At 28.1% G+C, this 23,788-nt stretch overlaps 1 protein-coding gene across 7 annotated transcripts in view; it reads left to right on the top strand.

The window, feature by feature from the left end:
- Positions 1–23,788, top strand: part of LOC107448645 (transcription factor Sp8) — a 71,334-nt gene that overhangs the window by 29,450 nt on the left and 18,096 nt on the right. For 4 of the 7 annotated variants that reach the window (XM_071182197.1, XM_016063937.3, XM_016063939.4 and 1 more), the window contains exon 2: positions 1,597–1,698. Coding sequence is in view for 3 of the 7 variants with exons in the window: in XM_016063937.3 (XP_015919423.1) it covers positions 1,618–1,698 (81 nt within the window). In the remaining 4 variants the exon portion in view is untranslated. Of the gene's footprint in view, positions 1–1,596; positions 1,699–12,641; positions 12,931–22,077; positions 22,445–23,788 lie in introns of those variants that run through there. The other 3 variants (XM_016063936.4, XM_016063935.3, XM_071182196.1) reach the window with 3 other exon arrangements.

Raw genomic sequence — 23,788 nt, 5'->3', positions numbered from 1 at the left:
TTGACGACCCCTTGAGGAACCATATGTTAAAAAGATCGAATTTCAAGAGCACACCGCCCGACCCGAGTTGAGAAACTCAACACCCCACTTAATGATTAGAGTTAGCTTTGCTAGGTGGGTGATGGGGAGTTCAAATTGTCAAAACAGACCCCTATAGAATTTCGAATCTTCTGATGGCCACAATGATATACTCTCCATTCACTCAAGCAAAATTGCCCTCTTCAGTTCCGGTGTCGACTTCAAATTTTTTTTTGTTTGTTCATATCTTGGATATCTATGATATGTCTAGTTAAAGATTATGTCAACAAGATAAAGTTTTTGTCCATGATATGTCACATAACTATTAAGTCTGCATTTTAAAGTTTTAAGTTGTGTAAAGAACAATCTGAAAATATGCGCTGAAGTTCGTATATTATTTGTATGATAGAGTCCTTTAATACAACACAGTGTTAACTTCAATTCGGAAGATATTTAATGTATTGACGATTTTGTACTATAAGTACTATAGTTCAGCCTGAACAGTAATTAGAGTAATACAATCTTTTAATTTTAAAAACTAAATTCAAACTTAAAACCATTGCTTTCGATTGTATTTGTGCCTGTATTATTGGTCTAAGTTTACGTCAATGCTTATAATATCTGAGTGGTAGACGACATGCAATCCGGCTGACCCTGGGAAGGTTCGTTAGTCTCATCTAGAAAATTTCAGACATTTGACTAGCAAATGTCTTCAAAATTGGAATCAAAGTTACATGGACACGAAGTTGTTTTCCCTGCAGATTGATTAAAAACAGCTACATTGATTTGAACTAAATTTATTTAAAATAAGAAACAAATGGGAGTTGTGTTAATTAGTTATAGTTATAAACTCTAACATCTCGATGCACGAATCTATTAAAAACGTTAAAGCACATTGAATACTAATGTTATGCAAATTTACTCCACCTTTTATCAGATACAAGCTCAAGCATATTACCATGCGATTCCTTTTTAAATTCACGATACTAGTTAAGCTTAAACCAAATATTATAGTTCAACTTATTGCATCATTATCATTCCTCTTTAAACTCATGATACTATTGTGGAGTTCAAACCAAAATATGGTTCAACTTATCGTATTCTCTTTAAACTCATGATGCTACTGTGGAGCTCAAACCAAAATATGGTTCAACTTATCGCATCCCCTTTAAACTGTTGATACTATTGTGGAGCTCAAACCAAAATATGGTTCAACTTATCGTATCCTCTTTAAATTCTTGGTACTATTGGGGAGCTTAAGCCAAAATATGGTTCAACTTATCGTATTCTCTTTAAACTTATGATACTACGGTGGAGCTTAAGCCAAAATATGGTTCAACTTATCGTAAAAATATTGCAAAAAAATTTGCATGGTAGTATTTTTCAATGTATAGATTTTAATAACGAATAATTTTTTTTATTTTATTTATTTAATTATTTTAATCCTTTGATGAATGTTATTTGAATGTTTGAAACGTTCTTTTTGTAAGTTTAAAATTTCTAATCATTGAAGAGATAAATATGTTATAAATATTGGAAATTTCTTTTTTCTCATGTATATATACTTTTTCTTTTCAGGATTAAGTGCGCTGGATCAGGATGTATGATTTTCCGGAAATACAATTTAGATTTTCAACTACCACCGTAAAACACGAAATCGACAGTCCAACCGATTATTCGGTAAGTTATTTCGATTTCTACTTAAAATATAGTGATGGGAAATAAATAAGGGAAAAAAAAATACCTTAAGTTTACAGTAAATAAATAATAATAATATGATATAATTTGAGAACTTTCAAATACCTTAACCATAGAACCAGCTTTTAATTGAGGTTTTAAAAAATAAACATATCACGTAACAAATCGTTTAAATAATCAATTGACTATCTTGACATTTCTTGTTCGCCAATTAAGTGTGTATAAGTAGACCAGTTGTCGAACGTTTCGATGAAATTGAATGTTTATTATTTTTACTCGAGCTAATTTTCTGTCAAGAAATACTATTACTTACCATTACGATTAAAATGCCGATTTTTGTTTTTGCTTTTTTAAGAAACCAATTTGCATAAGAGGTTACGTAAATAAAAACCGTAGGAAAAAAAATCATAATTGAGAGTAAATAGGAAGTAATAGAACATTTTTTTTTTAATTGTTTGATAAGTAAATAAGCTTGTTTACTTAACTTAAATATTTATATAATTTCTTTTTTAGCTATAGGATTAAATTGATTTCTGCAATTGCCATCTGGTTTTTAAGTACAAAAATCTAGATGTCTTGATTGATATGTTTTTAATTTGTTATCGGTATTAGTATTATTATTTTATATTTCATAACAAACTTATCTAATCAATGGAGTTCATGTTAGATTTAATGTTATATTCATTTACGTATTAGGCATTTTCACCAACTAAAATAATTTTTTCATTGGCTACTTTTTTTCTCACTGGTAGGAAAACTAATTGCATAATAATAAATGTTATGATAAATAAGTCATTCAGACGGTGTCATAAGACGGTGTTTAGTATGTAATAAAAATAATAAATGACAATTGATATCAGAGAGACTATTTTTTAGCACCTTTCTATTTTTTAATTTCTCTTACATTTTACGCAGAAGTTTTAAAAATTTAACTAATTGGAAATTTTTAAAGCTTTAAAGGCTGTGCCACTTAGTAAAAATGCATTGTTACTGGGTTTTTTCGTTTGAAATATTAGCGTTAACATTTTATAAATATTTGTTGTAACGTTTTGAGTTGTTACTTCAGTTATGGAATGTGTTACAATATCAGACATTGTATTTTTTTGATTTAGAAATATAGTAATCAAAGTGCTATTAGATATAATTTAATATTTGAATCTATTATTATTTTTTTTATAATTTTTTAACTGTTAATATTAGAAATTGAAAATCGTTTGCCGAATTGGCGGTAGAATATTTTGTTTTAAAATTGCTAAGTTTTCAAAAAAATCAGTTTCTGATTTTTACTTTTACGCAATTAGGCGCTTCTGACCTTTTAAAAATATTTTCTTTAAAGTATAATAGGTATTTAAATGGATGAGAAATATATAACACACTTTACATGTGAATTGAATTGATAACATTCTACGCGCGCATTCCAAGAATAGGTGTGTACGATTTTCAGAAATTTTAAGCGCAAATTACAGCAGTTGACCTAATTTAATTTAAAAAAGGAAAAAAAAAAATTTAAAATTACATTTCTGCGCAGATTGAGTGAAAAATTTGTCTTTAATTTGCTTTTCATGGTAAAATTTATTGATTACCTTCAATTTTATAGATTTTATAAATAATCAATTAATTTCGAATCAGTTGCCTGCAGTTTTTTACAAATACTTTTTTGTTAAAAATAACTCGCACCTTTCAGTTTTACTGCAATAGATTATATAGAAAATGTGAAAATTATTTAAAAAACAATTAATCTACAATTGAACAAGTACATTTATTAAAAGTGTGGAATTTATTTTTAATACAATTACCTATAGTTATACAAAAATATCTTATTAAATAAGTGAAAATCACTTTCATATCTACTTGTATTTTTACAAGATTTTATTGAAAAAGTTATATTTATTTTCAAATGAATTATTTTCAATTACACAAGCAGATTTTTTTGAAAATGGCAAAATTATAAATAATCTTCTGCTTTACAAAAATGTAAAAATATAAATAAATACTTTTAAATCAATGACTTAAAAGTTTTAGAAGTAATTGAATTATTTGGTTCATTGGTGACCAAAGCAAAGTCAAATTTCGGGCAACATCAAACTTGTCAACTTTTAGGTACTTTGGGAAGCAAATCCCACAAAACGTCCTGTTAGCTGCTTATAAAAATTTTTCTTCCCTCCTTGCTTTCATGTTGCATAGTCCATTCTTCGCCTGTACCACTAGGCCGCCGCGGTACATTGGTACACAAAAGATGAGGACACAGTGAAATCGGCTCAAGCACAGAATTTTTGACACCTTTTGTTATTACCTAGTCTGCACCAGCTATAGTATATAGCCTCAATAGAAACCAAACATATGTTCTAACAACAAGCCCCAGTTAGTTCAACAGTTAAGGATTTGCTATCCCCTCTATTTCTCAAAAGGGCCCGCTGCCCCTCAGCGGGGGCGCTGCGGACTTTTTTTTTTCAATGAAGTTTTTTTTTTAATGCCAACGCCTGATTTGTTGGGTTTGTGCATGGGGTGTTGAGACCGTTTTGTTACACCTTTTTGTGTATTTTGATGATTCTGGAAAAAGATGGTATTTTGATGTGGGATGTTTTGAAAGCTTAGTAAAGGATGTGAATCTGGTTGTTTATGGATCATTAAATTCTAAGTTGCAGGCATTTGGTTCGTTATATGTTCGTAAAGTTGTTTCCATAAACTTTATCAAACGATCTTTTTTTAATTTTAATATACGATTTATTTATCACATAAAATTTCCATAATGATTTAATAAAAAATATAAGTGTAAATTTGTATGCCATGAAACTGAATAAATAATTTTGATAGTTAACCTTAATAGTTAATTTTAATTCCTAATATTCATTTCAAACAATTATAAAAGATCTACTATAATAGCAATTTATTATAATCATTATTATTATACATTAGAAAGCTTTTTAATTTTAAAGCTGATAATTTCTGGTAAAAATTTAAATAAAATTATTTTATTATGTGTTTAACTTAACTTTAAATTGGTTCATAACTTGATTAAATTTAAATTTGTTAAAAGGAGAATAAATGTATTAGAGCTATATTTACCTTCGAATGATTATTACAAAAGCATTGTTTGTTAATAAAACAACTGGCTATAGATGTTAAGAAGACTTCTGAAACCAACTAATTTATAATTTGCAAATTTACAATAAACTCGATACATTTTCTAGAACATTAATAAATTAGTATACGAGACAATAATTTCGTTCTTTTTTTCGTTTTTTTCTTCTTTTTTTTTTCTTTCTTTCTCTTTTTCTTTTATCTTTCATATGATATTTTCAGACATTATCGGTTTATAAAATATCGGAAAAGTAATTATATCTGAATCATATTTAAAGAAAATATAAACAAGTAAACAAAATAGAAAAAAAATTTTTTTAGAAGAGTCACAAACTATTCAAAATTAATTAAATAAAAAACAAATAGAAATCGAATATATGTGCAGTTACGGTAAAATTTTTTATTGACTGATGCAAATTGCTGCATTATGATCCCGTATAACGTTGCTCTTACTTTTACTGTAAAAAAAAGGAAAAAAAAATGAAACATGTTTTTTATTTTTAATAAATACGAGCTATAAGAACGTTTTAGTTTAACATTGATGAAAGATTAACAGTTCATAAATTTCTTAACCGCTACCAAAATTGATAAAGATTTCTGTTATTTTCACATTCCTTATCAACAACTTAAAAAAAGAAAGAAAAAAAACACCGAACAAGAAGCACGTTTTAGGCGAAAATGGGTATCGTCGTTTACAAAAATCGTGAGCTTCGGACGAAAACGTTTATTTTTGTACCAGATTTTAACACGACCCAATAACGCAAGTTGTTTCGTGGTATAATATATTTTTCTCACTTCACAATAAGAGGAAGAAAAAAAAAAAAAAAAAAAACTCAACCATCCCCAACTTCTCTCACCCCTGTTTAGTAATCGGAAGAAGAAAAAAATGTATTTTGATGTTCGCGGCCATAACTCTTAAAAGCTTTTTTGGCGAATATTTTTTGTTGTGTGTGCACAGGCTAGCGTATAATAACGGCTCTTACATTAGCATGATAGTAAAAGTTGGGATTATACGGTATATGAGTGCTAGGATTTTGTCATGGATTCATGAGTTTAGGAGGGTTCTATTGTATGTTTATCTAAACATATAACTACAGATTTATTGAGAGAATATTTAAGTTTGTTCAAGAATTCTATGTAGTGGCGTTCATGTTTATGTAAAACGCATTTGCACACAAGGTTATTCTTAAGAGTATTTTTTTTTTTTTAATGTAGATATATTTGAGTCATTGATTTTGATGGTCAAATGGCAATTATTCGGTAACATAACTCATACATTTTATCAAGCCTAAAATTTTTTAAATCAATGTCTTAAAGTAACTATTAATAAATATTACTGTAAACTGAATCATACTTTTATTTATAAGAATTTTAAATTATGTCATGTTAAGTTTAATCGAATCTGCGTAAGAGAGTTCAATAATTACTAAAAAAATTTTTTAGGCATTTACCTTTTTTTTAATTTATTATTATTGTTGTAACAAATATGTAAATTAACTATATGTAGGGAGAGCAATGGGGGCCCAGGGGATAGGGGGATAGATATTTGATGACAATGTGGTAATCTAAGAGAGGCTAAAATACGCGTACGGGCCGTGATGGCTCAGGGAATAGAGAGCTCGCCTTCCAATGAAGTCACCAGGTTCGAATCCCAACGCTGGCTGGTTGATACGAATTCCACACCCGTCTTGCACCGACCACAGTGCTGACGTAATATATCCTCAGTGGTAGACAAATCATGGGTTAGAGCCCCCTTGCCGTCATGCTAACCATGAGAGATTTTCGTGGTTTTCCATACCATTTGAAGCAAATGCGGGTTAGTTCCATCAAAAAGTCCACCACTTAGGCAAATTTTTCCCAGCACTTGATCCAGGAGTTCCCTTGTCTTCTGGATTGGGTTCAAAATTACAAGGCTACGGAGTTGAACATTAGTAGTCGTAAACGCTTTTATTTCCGTTTAAACCATTTTGAGGTATTTTTAAAGTAACTATTTTTTATCTTTTACCGAGATTTATTTAAAAATATTGAATTTTAAGAATGATTAGTTGAAAGTTGTTTCTTAAGTCTAGTACAAAAATTAATATCGAAATATTTTTTTGAAAAATTACATTAATTGAGAATTGTTCTTGTTTTTTAATAAATTTGCTACTGAGTTTAAAAGTGAGCTATGTGTTACTACTTAACATTGAGAGGTGCAGTTACGGAGCAAAAATGCTTAAAAATTTTGTAAATGATGCTTGTTTTTAAATTGCGAACTTGAACTATTCAATCGATTAGTGTTTATTACTGAATTAAGTTGCAATTAATTAACGTTTTATATGTTTCTGCTCCTCCATTTTTCTAAAAGAAATATAAAAATTATGAATTTGATTTAGGTATAATAAGAAGGAATAGAGTTAATAAGATGATTGTCAACATTTATTTATGATTTATAATTATTATTGCACCTTTTCTTTTAATTTTTAAATCGCATTGATTTTGCTGTGAAAATATAAATACCTCAGTCATTTAATAATTAATCTTTAAATAATTAACAAAAAAAAATTATGCTTAATAAGCACAAAACAAAAGTCACTATTGGAGTGTTTTAGGAAAAAAACGCGCCAATATAAAACTTGGCATGTATTCTTTAAAATCTTTGCAAAAATGAGCGTGACAACGCCAAGGAAAAAAGGAAGAATTTTTCCCGTCAAAAGTTGATCACGTTGACAGAGGAATACCGACTACACTATGCCAGTTAAAACCTTCTTAGAAGAGTTTCTTTATCATTTTGAAATGTGCCCCTCCTAACCCCCCCTCATTGCAGTAATTATGGCACAAATTAAGTTCATCGCCAACTTTGCGAGCTCTTTAAGGCGTAATTAAGAGTAATTTTTTCTCGTCCCAGCTAAGCTAAAATGAAAAAAAAAAAAANAAAAAAAAAAAAAAAAAAAAAAAAAAAAAAAAAAAAAAAAAAAAAAAAAAAAAAAAAGAATTCCCAACGGTGCTTAAATGCCAATCGCACTTTTCTTGGAATGTGTGGTTTTGTTGCTATTTTTAAAGGGGGCTTATATTCTCGTGGCGCCATCTTTTGATTGAGTAAATGAAATTTTCAGTTGCATTTATGAGTTGCAAAATCTTTCAATTTAATAATTAAACTAACGATTTAATCATTATTTTACGAAATTTTCTAACTAAATATGGGATTATTTGCCTGTAGCTCCAAATATCTATAAAAATTACTAAAGTTTTATTTTCTTAATTTAAATTATTTTTTTTCTTCTAAATTTTAATAACAGCATTACTTATTTAATATATTTAATATTAAAAAAAAATCTCAATATCATAGACAAACAACTGTATAAGATATGAAATCCTTTCACTGATGTGGCATGGTGTTATAAATGTCAACATTTGTTACACGCATATATTCATTTAATCTAATGAATTTCTTAATTCGGTATTTCATTATGCCTAATCATTTGCAAAATTGTACATAGTTTATATAGTTGAAAGCATTATACCCATTTATAAACAAAGGCATTTAATTAATATTGCCAATGTAGGTTTTATTTACCATTTTATTTCTGGAATCTATTTTTTAACACGGTGATATATTGGGTAAATCATACCGATTCATGCAAGTAAATAAAACATTGTATTATTATTGCCTAAGTGAGGGATATTTTACAGGACGCCATATCACGGAAGAAACTTTTCATGGCAAATGCTGTTAAACCTCTGTTGCTAATATAAAATTTAAATTATGGTAAATGTGAGTTTAGTAAACCCCGAGTAAACTATGAAGTCTCAAATGCTGAGAATCTTTTTTTAAAAATATCAGCAACAAAAAAATAAATAAATAAAATAAAATAAATTATAGCAGAATTATTCTCAACTGGTGTAATCTTAAACAATTCTTCCATAATTTTCAATTGCAATTGTAAGTGAAACGGAATTTGCTGTCATAAAGGTTTTTCTCACTATATAGTGTCCCCTTAACAAAAACAATTTTACATACTTGTAGGGTTTGTAAAGGAATTCCGAAATTTAAAATAAATTAACCGTTTTATAGTAGGTAAAAGAGAGGAAGTGCGTTTACCTATAGAACTGAATCAATAGCACCATTCATCTATTTTACCTATTGTTGACCCACCTGAAATCAAGCTCTCCCTTTGCCTAGTCTTCTCAAGACGTGATAATGAGTACCCCCCAAAGATTCCAATTCGTAACGGTCATAAATTTTCTTTTTGTCCAGTTGACATCTGGGAAAAAAAATCATCTATTTCTACTGAAAGATCATCCACAAATATACTTGTTTAAAGCAGGTAAATAAGTGTGGAATGCATTTCTCAAAACGGTGGGTTGGTCCTCATTTAAAATCAAAGTGTGCAGATTTCTTAACTTGCAACTTAATCTTTTGTTACAATTGTATAAACCATTTCTCAAAATAGACGGACTGGTCTTAATTTAAAATCAAAGTGTGCAAATTTCTAAACTTGCAATTTAATATTTTGTTACAATATAATTGTAGAAAACATTTCTCAAAATGGTGATCTTAAAATCGAAGAGTGCAAATTTCCAAAATTGCAGTTTAGAATTTTTTTTACTGTATAAATTAAGAATACATTTATCAATACCTTGTGCTGTACTCATTTAAAGTCAAATTTTAAAAATTTTGATTTCTAATGTAATATTTTGTCATACATTGATTATATATAATATTTTAAAAATACTCGCAATTTTTAAAACAGTAGACTATTAAACATTTAAACTCCAAAGAGTGCAATTTCATATGAGACTTATTAATTAAAAAAAAAAAAAGAGTTAGAACTTACATTTTATAATGGTGATCGGATCATAACTTAAAATGACGGAGTAAAAATTCATAAACTTTTTAATACAATGTTTTATCAACTCTAAAATAAAATAGTAATGAATTCTTTACCAAAATAGTATGTTTCTTGAAAGTTACAATAAAATTAAAAATGGGAATTTTCCTTTAGGAATGGACATTAGTTGGTTGTCAATAGATTTATTTTGAATAATTTTAGCTTCCTTTGTAATAAAGGTTACTATAATCTATTCTGCAACTTAGAAATGTTCTCACATGTATAATTTTTTTTAAATGAAAACAAAATAGAGATATATTAAAAGAAATATAAAAATCTTTAGTATAAATAAAATTGTAAGGTTACTCTTAGCATCAATTTCACGTTAATATATTAACATTAACTCTTTTCAAATTTAAACCTCTCAAATAAATAATCCTTGTTTGACGCAAACTAAGGCATGTGCTACTTGTTAATTAAATATTCACACATTATTTTAAGGCATCCGGACGAAAATACTCGATGCAGTGGTTCGATAAAGTCAGAAAATTTACCACAATTCTTCTAAGTTCATCACACATTATAAAACTATAATTCTTTTTTTAATTTTAGCATAATCATTACCAAAGCGTTTCCTTCAAAATTACCGATCTTTTTGGTGTTCCCATAGAGCCGGACAAACTATACATTTTACCGTATTCTGGTAGTTTTTACCAAACTATCTTTTTCTCAGTGTACCCTGAACACAAAACGTATATATTTGCTCATAATTAATAAATGCTAAACTAATTATCGCTAAACTATACTATACTTTAAAAACAATGAGAAAATGATTGCAACGCAACGAAGATAAACAAATTGGATGTCGAGATTGCTCACAATCATTTTTGTTAAATAATTCACGTTCAGTACTGCGAAATTCACTTAAAATAAAAAAGAATATGAATACTTCCAATTTAACTCCAAAACAAATCACCCAAGAAGACTAAAATTTCATAAAAATCGATATATTTCAATTCATAGAATGCATCCTTTGTAAACCAAATGAATGTTTTCTGGACATCCTGTCTATTGTGGTTCAACTTTGCAATATTCTTTTTTTCTTTCTTATATTTCAATGTTATCGATATTTCACTAACTTTTTGACTAAGATAGATTGCGACCACCTAGTACAAGAAATCTAGGGAGTCTTGTCAATCTTCCGTTATTTAAAAGTGAAGTCCGAATGGTTTGTTGTTCAATGTGCGGTAACTTCAAAAGAACGGATTTAGAAGTTCCAAGAAACTGAAGCGGTACGATATTACCAAATTAAAAGCTTAATTCGTTTTAAAAATATATAAATAGGATGTAAGTCGACAAGTTTCAAAAGCTCAAAAATTATCGTTTTCAAAGTATCGTATTTAAAAAAAAAATCGTTTTACATTCCAAATCACTTTTGTTGATCGCAAGTCTAGAAAATAGGGGTCGGTTTTTGAGCGCTTGAAACATGTCGAATGTTATTTTCTATTTATATATTTTTAAGGAGAATTAGTTTTTAATCTGATAATTAAATGACCACATATAATAGAAACTTTAGATTTTGAAATTGCAAAAACTTGAAAGTTTTGTTTTTGAAGTGATTTTTTTCGTTATTAAATATATATATATATATATAAAACTAAATTTGATTGCCATTTTGGAATGATCGACTTAGGTTAGATATTATGAAATAATGTAAAATGTGAAAGATCACCGGTAAGAAAGTAGTGGAAAAAAACATCTGATAAAGCACTTTGATAATAATTTCATGAATTTATGGTCAGTTTGATTTGAGCCGTTGAACTCAAATTTAAAAACCCATTCAAATGTACTTATATCTTTTTTTTTTAAAAACAATAATTTTTACTAGAAGTTTGCGAAAACAAAATTTTAATTTTACACGCATTTTATAAAATTGTATGTATCAATTAACAAATCGTGTTAACAATATGAATACAATGACGAGTTAAAAATATGAGCAAAAATAATAAGCTGTTTAATTCTATTATAGTATTTTTTTTTTTAAAAAATCTCTAATTGAAAAATGTTATTTGCCTACCATTATTTACCTATATTGTTTGTGCAAGTAAAATTATTAGAATTATATATAATATATAAATATTTTTGAATTCTAATAATTTTGTTAAATAAATATTAAAAAGTAAAAAAAAAAAAAATTCTATCAAAGAGCTTTATGTTAAATTTTGTACACTAATTAAAATAAAAATATATTCTATTTCATTAGAATAAAAATTAAATTGCATTTAATTCTGGCTCAACGATTCGAACCGAATTGGGCACTAAATTATTCGACGTTATTATTTGAATTTTGTGTTTAATTATAGACGTTAATGTTATAATTATTTTAGTAATGTTTTATCTGGTGCTTTCTTAGGATAAATTTTCCTTGGAGCTTTTTTTTTCATTCACAGGATATTTTTAATGCTCTTTAAAATAGCAATCTGAAATTTATATTATGGTTAAACCTCTCTTCTTTCCCATTGTACTTTTTTTTTCTCAAATAACCTTTGGGTATTTTTTTTCCTTTAAAAAATAAATCCGAAAAAGTGTGAATACTTTTATGTATATTTAAATTAATACACTTCACAATTTATAACATTAATCTGCCACTTATTTTTTTTTTCACTGTTTCGTAAGATCGCGCTGTTTGACTTCGTTCCCTAAACCATTCAATTCTGTACCAAAATCTTTTCCAAAATAAAATCTTCCTTCCCACCAAAATAATCACAGATTTTGCATTTAATACATATCACGCCTAGGCAGTTTATTACATTTGCACTTTTTCAACAGTTTGACCTCGAGTAACGACCCCTCGAATTTTCTAGTTTTTCAGAATAAAATGTTTCCACGTGTTTCCCGCCAAACTATTAACTTTTCCTGGAAAAGGTTTCTACGAGGTGTTTTCCCTCCATTCATCTTTTCAATAGTCCAAGCAACTTCTAAATGAGCACGCTCATTTGTCCGTGGTTTCCTCCCCCCGTATCTTCCTGACCTACGGACATTCTTCTACTACCCCTCTGAAGTTTGCTAAAATTGAAGACACCACGCAGTCTTTTAGTTAAACAGTACAACGAACTAGAAGTTGCTACGAAATTCGGTTGTAAAATCTGTGGTATGAAGACGGGTATAAGTGCACGTGAACTCATTGACCATTTTATTTCTTGAAGATTTTTAAGAAGTTTCAATCAGGATTATTATGGAATTATTGAGTAATCATATTACTGTGCCTTTTCATGGATTTAATACATCCGGAGATGTTGGTATTGCGGAGCGATTTTTGTCGGTAAGATTATTAAGAAAACATGTAATCAAAAATTCGCATTAAGGAAATGTGTTTTGTATTCTGTAGGTGGTTTTAAGTAATTTAAATAGTAAATGGCGTTTGTTAGCTTAAATTAATCTTCAGCTTTCATAGAACTCCTTACTGTTACTACATATAATATATATTTTTTGACATAAATATAAAATTCTTTTAAACATGTAATAAGATATGAAAATGCTTTATGAAATGTGCCAGAAAAATTTAGGTTAAAATTTTTCTTACAACTGCTTTTAATTGTGTAAACATCATTTTAAAATACATAAATATATATTTGATCAGTTATTCCTTGTATATTATCAGTTAAATTTAATTGAATTTTTTTGTAAAATTTTGTGAAGAAAGTTATAAAAGTTTTTTTTATTTATTGAGGTATTAGGCTATTTATTTTTATTAGGTTATTTATTTTTGGTTGTGTAGTTTAGTTTTTAACTAAGAATTATGTGCTAAAACATAAAATACTAAATTTATTTTCAATGAGTTGTGTCAACCAAAATGTTCGCATTTAGGTTTAACGGATCAGTTATAAATTCAAATTTTTGTGCATTTAAGAAAACTTTCCAACTATTTATCTAAATTAGGATGAATGAAGTTAGAAATGGACAAATGTCATGTATAATTTTTTAATGTTTGATGCGAGGAATTAATGAATATTTTCATTTTAAATCGTAGCACGATTTTTCTAAACTTTAAGAAACCCATCATAAATTTATTCTAATTTAATCAAGTACTTCATGCTTTTGAATTTATTATCAAAAATTATTCCCTTACAACACTAATTTATGATAAGTCCAAGTTTATCTATGCATCCCGTTTTATCAGATAATTCTAACTAAGTGGAGAATTCTATTAAAATTTGATTATAAACATTTCACGAATTTTATGATTAATGAATTTCAACTCTTTATACTTCGAGCTCGCATTAATCAGATCTCAAAGCTTTAGTACACAAGCTTACCTCTTGCCATTAATAATAAATTCCAGACACCAACAAGCCAGTATCTTTAAAAAGTACTTTTTTTTTTTTAAATTAAGCAATAAATAATGACGTAAAAAATTAGATTTTTTTCTTTCTTTTTGCCTGTGTTAGTATTAAAAAGTTTTTCAGCTGGCGTTGAAAGGTTGGCTTAATTAAGAGTGAGGCACTCTCAAATGAAAGTAATATAATGGGAGAAGGCTTGTACTTATGCGTCTGATTGGCGAGAAAAAACTATTTTGACCTTTTTTAATTGTGTGGAACCAATGATCATTAATTCCGAGAAGTTAATAGAGTTGTTCACGCTTTTTTTTCTCTACAGCTTCTCGTCTTATCTGATAGACAAGAATAACTAATAATTAACAAGGAAATTATATTTTGAAACTTTGTTTATTGCAATTTTGACACTTTTTTTTTGGTTCAGTTTTAATTAACATGTTATAATTCCATTGACAGTACTTCTTCTCAAAATGTTCGTAACTTATCCATATAAGACTTAAGTTATATTAGATTGTATCGAGCATGTAATTTTTTCAGGTAAATTTAAGCTTTTTTTTTATAGTTATGTATATAGATTTCTGGAGCAATTGGTTGTTTACCCTACTTGAGTCTTCGTAAAGATTTCTTTATCTTTATCAAACTTTAGTCATAATTTTTACAAATTCCTTTTATTCTGTTTGCATTATTCATTTTTATAGTGGTATCTAAAAGCTTGTTTTCGATGTTAAATATGGAATTTCGTTGTATATTTTGGAAGAATTTTTGCAGTATGAAAAATATATGTACTTATAAGGTGTTGGAGTGTTAATTTCTTCTTTATTCTCTTTGTGATATATATTTAATAGGTCAACGTTGAATTTTATTTTGATGCTAATCTATAATTTTTTGGCTACTTTTCGCTTGCAGTTTGTTTAACGAGCAGCACCAAAGATATTTGGTCATTTCTTCCAAGTTGTTACAAATTACGATAAGTTAGTAATGATCAATTATTGTAATATTTGAAATATAAATATTTATACATGTTTCTATTGCAATGAAGATATCGATAAAATTTTAGCTATTTTGTTTTTAAAAAAATGCTGTTAAGAGAATGAAGTTTAGAATATTTATATATTATTTTCCTATAAATCTTGATTACACACTTCGTAAAATTGATATAGTAGTAAATATTTGTAGTTTAGTAGATGTAAATAACTATAATAAAAAAATTGCCATGATAATATTTAGATTTGAGTGAATTTAAATTGTGTCGTTTTTTTTTTTTTTATCCATTGTTCATATTTCTTATACAGATTTAACAGAAGATCGATAATCAAAATTAATAAAAATACAATATCCTTTTTTTTTTTCTTCATCTTTGTAAACCTTTAAATTAGACGCTTTGTAATTGAGTGGTTACTTTCAAATTCGGTTCATCTGGAAATTTCAATTGATTCGTTCAGAGTAAAAACTTGTAGTTAAAGTATCAATTTGAAAATAGTACGAAGGGCAAGTTTAATGTAAAACTGTCAAAGTTTGTTTCATTATTACATTGCCCGAAGTCCTTTTTTTTGTATCTATAAAAAGCATACTTTCAAAAATCTAAAAAAAATTAAGCATTCTGACTTTTTTTTAAGCGAATATGTCTTTGACATAACTTATATCCAGAAATATCAACTCCATTTTTGGACAATCATTTGTTATCAAGTAATTTTCCGATAAGATCAGGTCTGATAAGCAACATGTTTATTTATTCGTTTTTCACTGTCAAAAATAATTTATTTTTTCTTCTACTCTTTCTTTCATTTTAACACCAGACATGCGTGAAGTAATGAATTATCCTGTCTGTGTGATAAGGAGTTTGATGTGCATATTATTATCATTACCACCAAGCCATTAGTAAAGTAATAGTTACACTACACGTGTTTTGGGTTGAAGATATAGTATTTCACCGTTCGAAAAGTCAAATAGAAAGATTGATGAAAGTGCAATTTAAAAGCTGTTTTAGATATACTTATAGTTTTTAAAGTTGTTTTTATTCTTACAAATATTTTTAGAAATATTATTACTAATAGTTTGATACACAATAACGATTGTTTTAAAAAGATTACAAATGCAGGATTTGATAAGACAAAACGTTTAGTTTGAAAATATGTGATAGATTTAATTTTTTGTTCGAATACGAATGTAACATTACTCGAATTACATTGTTCGAATACACAACTAACAGATTTTAATTAAAATTAGAGTTAATTATTTGAGAAAATTCAGCGAAATTGGATTAAATAAAGAGTTATATCAGGTTCAAGGTTAATTTTTGCGATGGATGCCAATTTTTGTTCGAATACGAATGTTAATCAAATTATACATTATTGATATTTTTCATTATCATTTCGAGTTAGTTATTTCATAAAACTTAGTAGATCTTGATTTAAATAAAAGGTCAATCTTATTTTAAATGTCTGTTTGTAATCAATGCAAATTTTTTATGTTGGCACAAGTGCTTATAAAAATACACGCCTATTTGATATTTTGATTAACATTTAATTTAAATTTGATTTCCTTTTAAAAAAATTATATTTATATAAATTTAGTTTAATTTGTTTGAAACATATAATAACAGTATAGTTACTAATAAATCTTAGTTTTTTTCCTTAAAATTTAGATTAATTATTATTTAGCGTATTAATTATTAGCTATTTTTTTTATAAAATTTAATTTATTATTATACTGTAAATGAAATTTTAAAAACTGAATATTACGTAAATATCGCATGAACTGACATTGCTTATATTTATTCGTGTAATTTAAATTATAAGTCTGAGCTTTAGTTAAAAATGATATAACTAAGCTAATTCAATAATACCTCATCAGTTATAATATTTAGTTTCAAACACTTCTTACCACTCAGTTACTCTACTTAAAATCTTGTTCACGTCGCCTCAAAAAAAAAAATCTCGTTAAATACGAGGTTTAAGTTTCCCGCGAAACTACTTATATAATCTTTATTTATTGGGCATTTTGGGAGTTTTTACAGGATTTTGAAACAGTTTAGCGGTTTTAGAAGGCGATAATGATGCAGTAACTGTTACATTACATAATACGCCTATTATTTTTTCCGGCTTGAGTAAAAAAGGTGTTTTTTTTCTTCCTAAAGAAAGTTTATAAGTAAAAAGTGCAAATGATGCAAAGGGAGGCATAATTGTTAATTATTTAAGCTAGCCGCTACTTTGAGAAAACATCACTGACAATAGGAATTGGGTGACTCAGTGGTTTAGTAGGTGGCTATTGAGTGGCAAGATGGCAATTATTTAAAATGTTTTCTTTGACACTTAATTTCTTGTAACTAAATTAGAAGGTAAAAAGCAAATCCACGTTGAAATAAACGGTAAATTAAGTAATATTCAATGTTTTGGAGAGGCTTCTTTACAATGTATTATTGTGTAGCATAATAGTTTATATTTTATTTTAATACTTTTCATTTCAAAAAGTTCATCATTAATTTCTGTAAATAGTTAGTATATATACGCTGAAAGACAGTGAATTTAAATTGAAAGTGTATGTAACATTCTAAACAATAGTATTTTTAAAATAAGAACTATAGGTATATTTACTTACCCAAAAAGTAAAACAGCGTCCTCTTAAGAAAGACCGCTATTAATCAAATGATTCAAAATTTTCTAGATTCAAAATATTGATAGACATATTCGCAAGAAAAAAATTAAACACAAAATAGAATCGTGAACTTAACTTAATTAGATTGTAGTAGAACATAACAATTTTACTAGATTTTATTATCGTTTGCTTTTTAAAATAAAACGATACAAATTCCAGCTTATAGCTCGCACGCAATTAAATAATAAATAACTCACTCATAAAATCAGGCTTGAGCGAAAACATCTCAAGTATCGCTTATGTATCTGCCACTCAAGTTCGATTTAACGCAAAGAAGTATTTTACTCAAACATAGGTACACAACTCAAGTTGAGTTAAAAAAAATTCGCTCGAGTAGAGGAATTCACTCATTCATTATAAAAGTGTACAGACAGATTGTCAAAAACAGAAAGATACTTTTTTGCTGTATATTATCATGTATCATAGTGATTTAAATTTCATTTTAATTGTTTCTTTTTTTAAAAAAAATGTATCTTTAACTTTGTATAGTTATATACAATATATATATAAATACAGCATTTTAAGATTTTCAATCTACTTCTTTTTGTGTTAAAAATGAGGCTTACAACTGTGATTTCCAGGTTTTCCTTCCAATTCAATCTTTTGGAGGTTTTGGATTCGTTTATCAGTTATTTTTTTACAGTGAGGTAGTCAAATATAGCCTACATTTTGTATATTTCCAACGCTACTCTGCATCAGCTGATTATATAGTACTTGCTCTCGCCTATATAGTATTTATACTATATTGGACAGATTTTAGGATGCTGAACTATGTTGAGATATTTAGGAAAGACATATAATTGAACAGAGTGCACTATAATGCATAGTTAAAGTGCGCTATATTTAGTTATAATGGAATTGAAATTTTTTCTTTCCAAATTCTCAAGATTTTCTTTTGTCTTTTCCCTTTATTGTCACTATTCACGAATGTTTGATAGTTAAATATAGTTATAGCGTGCTCTAATTAGGTATGTTGGATAGCATATATTGTATTAGAATAGCAGGATTTATTTTTGTGCACGTTTATTTTTTATTGTTGCTTCTTATGATAGTAAATATAGTTATAACAAAAATATAGTTAAAGCTAAATTAATATTACATTTAAAATATCTAAAGCCTATTTCATTCTGCGAGTACGTGGTAGGCATTTAGAGCAATACAATCTTGTTGGAAGTTTGACCATTTCCGAAATCTCGTTGACAACTTCCGGGTTATGATTTTCCAACTTCCCTCATTGTGTTCGAAAAAGAAAAACCATTCTGACAAACGTTCTCTTCCACCTATTTGATCTGAAAGCACACCATTTCTGCCCAAACAGCTGTTACCTGTCATGTTATGGGGCTCCTCCTGATTTGTCACCCGGAGCAGTGGTCAGGAGTGATTGTTACTCTGAGAGTAATCCGCTGGGGGTAAATCCGCTGCTTATAAGGAAAATAGATTATGAATTTCTGCTCAATTTGATGACGGAGTTATTTTAAACGTATATTTTCTTGTTTTCTAAGATATCTTTAAATTAATGTTTCTGTTAGAAATAATTGTTTTGCAACTGATGAATAGTTCAAATGGTACTGGATTTATATTGCAACTGATGAGTTTTGATTCCAATTCCCGAACTTTTACTTCAAAAAAGGGAAAATTTTTTTTGATTGATGACATTCTAATGAATAAGTTCTAATTGTACTAGATTTCTTGGCAACTGAGTTTTGATTGCATTCCCTGTACTTTTCTTTCAATAGTAAATAAGTAAATAAAAAATTCAATCCTTCTGATTGTAACTGTTGAATAAGTTCTACTTGTATTGGATTTATTTAGCAATTGATGAGTTTTGATTCTACTTTCTGAGCTTTTTTTCAATAGATAAATAAATAAGTAAATAAAAAATTCAATCCTTCTGATTGTAACTGTTGAATAAGTTCTAATTGTACTGGATTTATTTAGCAATTGATGAGTTTTGATACCATTTTCTGAACTGTTTCAAAATCAAACATCTTATTTTAAAAATAGAAGTGTTCTTTTTTTTAAATAATAATTAGTCTAAACAGACCTTTTTAGATAAAAAGATGAACTGCTTTAGTGTACTAAGAATTAAAATTATTAATAGCAACTCTATACATATATATATTTAATAGTTTATGTTAATGTTACAAACTTCATTAGATATAAACATTTTCAATTTTATTCGATATAAGTATTATTTTTATTTGAATAATTCCCTGTGTGAAAATCTGTCTGTGATTGCGATTTCAGTTAGGTTGTGATTAGGTTAGGTTATGTTTTTTTCTTTGGCGATAGATAATATGGTAAAACTGCTTATTTTAAGTATGAATAACAAACTTAAAAAATTTAATACTATAGTGATGGTAACTAGATTAGATATTCTTGATTGCAATGTAACTTAATATGTGATAGATTTAATTTTTTGTTCGAATACAAATGTAACATTACTTGAATTACTATTGCTATCAAAGCACCTTATTAAAATGCTATGTTTATAATAATTATTCATTTTCTAAGTAGATTATTTTTAAATACAAGACTGTAACAAAGGATCAGGTTTTTATTGCGTTATTTTTATAACAATCTTATACTCTTGTCACTTTCTAAAATTTTTTATAAATTTATTTTATTTCAAAATTTATGAGATAAGGAAATTTAAAACTTTCTTTTATAGTGCTAGGTAAGATTTATCAATATTAAAACACTTATAGAATGCCTTTACGTGTTGACAGAGTTTTCTTAGCAAGTAAAGACATCCTCCTTCGTACTAATAACACAAGTAGACGAAACATGATTCTAAACACATTTTTGACCCCCGATCCGTCAAAACTGTCGCAGTCCGGCTTGAAATTTCTACATTTTAGTTCATCTCACGTGGATCCTTGTTTATCTTAGTCATGATCTTGACGCTTGTCTTGTCGGGGGATCGTGAACGGTATGGTTTCGGATGTCCTTGCTGACAGAACAAACATTGGTTTGCTGTGATCGTTATGAGATCTTTTGGTGCTGATGTAAATTTCGAGACAGATCAATCATTTTGATATAGTAATCATATTTGATTATATCTAAATTCAACCAAAGTCATTCCGGTTAGTAAATATGCATTAGATTGTATCTCAATGCGGAAAGCACGGAAATAGTTTACGGTAACTATCTCAGTCATTTTTAGGCCGATCGAAAAGTTAATTTTCATCCAGGTATGGATACAATTTAAATAGGCCTATTGGAGGAAAAATTTACATTTACAATAATGTTTAATAACAAGTGTCTCAAGCATATTTAGACTATATAGGCGACTCTAGTTTACCTCTAAGTATGTAAATAGATTGTACCTAAGGAAATATTAAATGTCAATTATTTCAGTAATTTTTAGTCCGATTACAAAGCACTAACTTGCTTCGAAGATCTTCGCAGCAAATTACATTGTACACATCTCTAATTTTGATAGGCTTATTATAAAAATATGAAGAAGAAAAATTAAATTTACAGTAATATTTAAACGAATTTACCTCTGTCATTTTTAGGCTTATTTGAAGGCACTAATTTACGTCTGAGTATGTATCGCTAATTTTAATGAGCTTAATATAAAAAAGTCAAAAGAACCAAGCTCTATTCAAGTATTTCATTTGAATTTTTAAATATTTATATAAAAAATGTTTAAATGTCAAAAATGTTACTATTATTCGAATAGAATGATATTAAATAAAATAAAAAAAATCCATAATAAAATCGTAGAATTCAAATAGAAATTTTTATTTTTCAGTTGCTTGCGTGTAAACCAATTTTATTTGTTCGAAAAAAAAGTATGTATTCATTACGAGTCAAATTCTAAAAAAAATGGCAACAGCTTCGAGTACTATTTTGCGAGCACAGGATTGATTCGTTTTGGTATATTAAGGTCCAAGTGAGGTCTGGCACGGTTTTTTGAAGAATATAAATAAAGGGGGGAGTTGAAAAAGGCAGTTTGTGGGCGTTGATACCGAATTTCGCACGCCAAATCCATATCCGCCTCCCCTCTTTATTTGTATTCTTGTTTCCTTCATTGGAGCATCACTCGCAGCTTCTTTACCCACAATTCCGTCAGTGGTTTTGCTTGTAGCCATTTTTTTGTTTTGTTTCATCATTTTATTCAATGATTTATTATCCTTTCTGAGCAGTCACGATTGTACAGTTATCCTTTTTACCTCTCTTCTGTTTACTGATGGTATCGTCTTCTTAATTGCCGGATCTAGGGTGTGAAGTACTAAAAAGAGGGAATGTCTTTCATTCTTGGAATTACTACCTTAGATGGATTTCCCTGGCGTTTGACCTGCGGGATGTATTTATAGAAATCACGTAAGGAATATTGTCGTAATGTTTCAGAAAGCGAAAGGCAAATGCAGTGAATTGCATAGTAGCGAGTTACTATGCACCTAAACATTATTGCATGTATTGTTTTTCTGAGTTATCAAGTGATAATTCTTTACTGATGGTATCGTCTTCCTAATTGAAGGATCTAGGGTGTGAAGTACTAAAAAGACGGAATGTCTTTAATTTTTGGAATTGCTGCCTTAGATGGATTTCACTGGCGTTTAACCTGCGGGATATATTTATAGAAATCACGTGAGGAATATTGTCGTAATGTTTCAGAAAGCGAAAGGAAAAAGCTATGAAGTGCATAGTAGCGAGTTACTATGCACCTAAACATTATTACATGTATTGTTTTATTTTTTGTTGGTTTTTTTTTATGAGTTATAAAGTGATATTTCTTTACGGATGGCATCGTGTAAAGAATGAACTTATGAACAAAAATATGCAATAATGCAGTACAGTCACCCCGTTTATAAATGAGGAAAACTTGGGTTTCTTATGGTAAAACATTAATGTTTATAATGCAGTGGTTCAGTGTATTAAGGAACTAACCATTTGAAAGAAAATGCGTTTTATTGATTTGATTTGTTAATTTCATGCTCGTGTGCGTTGAATGTTTTATTCATAAATAATTTAACAGCAACAGATGTTTAAGACTAATGTGATTTTGTTGTGTAGTCGAATAGCTTAATCATTTAATGAATCTGGACAAAATAAACAAAGCAAATCATGACCTCATTAAATTTTAAAAAATGGTAGTTATGTTGCTTGAAAAATTATGTTAAATTATTTAACTAAATTATGTTAATTGTACTAAATGTAACAAAAACATGGAATTTTATTGGTCCGCATTTTTTTCAGGAATTGCAGAGTTTATTTTGAGGTGTTTTTGCTTGTAATTTACGTGTTTTTAACATATTACTTCACGTTTTTTTATATGGACTAATAAACTAACCATGTGACATCTACCTTAATTTTTACCCAATCACTGATGAGGAATATTGTAACGTAATTCCATGGTTTAGGTTTGAACATTGTAAGAAGATTAGCGTTTGATGTTGAATTCTAGACAAACGATGAACAAATTACACCCAACGTATTTTACTATGAGATTTTCAACATAAACTAACCGACATTGCTCTTTATCTAATCATTAATTAGGAATATTTTACCGTAAATGTATGATTTGTTTAGATTTAAACATACTCAATTGATCCAGCAAATTTATAAATTTCACCATAGCAAATTATGCATAAAGCATATTTTGCATTGAATTAATTGTTAACATAAACTAACCATGGGAGCAAATGCTATCATGTAACAAAACATAATTTACAATGAACATAGTCCGCCCATTGAACCGGAGATTTATATTCTCAGTATATCAAACAATGTAACATGTCTTGCTATGATATCTTATCATAATTTAACCATGAGGACAAAAGATATTATGTAAAAATATCACTTTTCTGTGATACAAGAAGAAGAATAACGAGGTTGCAATTGTAAAAATTCGTTTATTTAAAGCCTTCATGTATAATGAATTCAGTTATATACGTTTAATATTTATTGATGTAAGATTGCTCAACTTATGTTAAACATGAACAAACCAATAGGACATATGTTACTGTGTAACAATATCACTTGATGGTATATATGCCTATCAATTATGAAGAACATTAGATAAGCTTTATCAAACATTGCTTGTCAGAGGTATAATTTTCCTGTCCAGTTAAAATGCCGATACAGCGCCGATAAAATTGGGGTGAATTTTGATGTCCTAAACTGCGGGAAAAAATAACTTTCTTTACAAACCATAAACGTCATCGGTTATTTAAATGTTTG

The sequence above is a fragment of the Parasteatoda tepidariorum genome, chromosome 6, assembly GCF_043381705.1.
Source record: "Parasteatoda tepidariorum isolate YZ-2023 chromosome 6, CAS_Ptep_4.0, whole genome shotgun sequence".
Classification (NCBI taxonomy): domain Eukaryota; kingdom Metazoa; phylum Arthropoda; class Arachnida; order Araneae; family Theridiidae; genus Parasteatoda; species Parasteatoda tepidariorum.
This window is presented reverse-complemented; position numbering and strand designations above follow the sequence as displayed.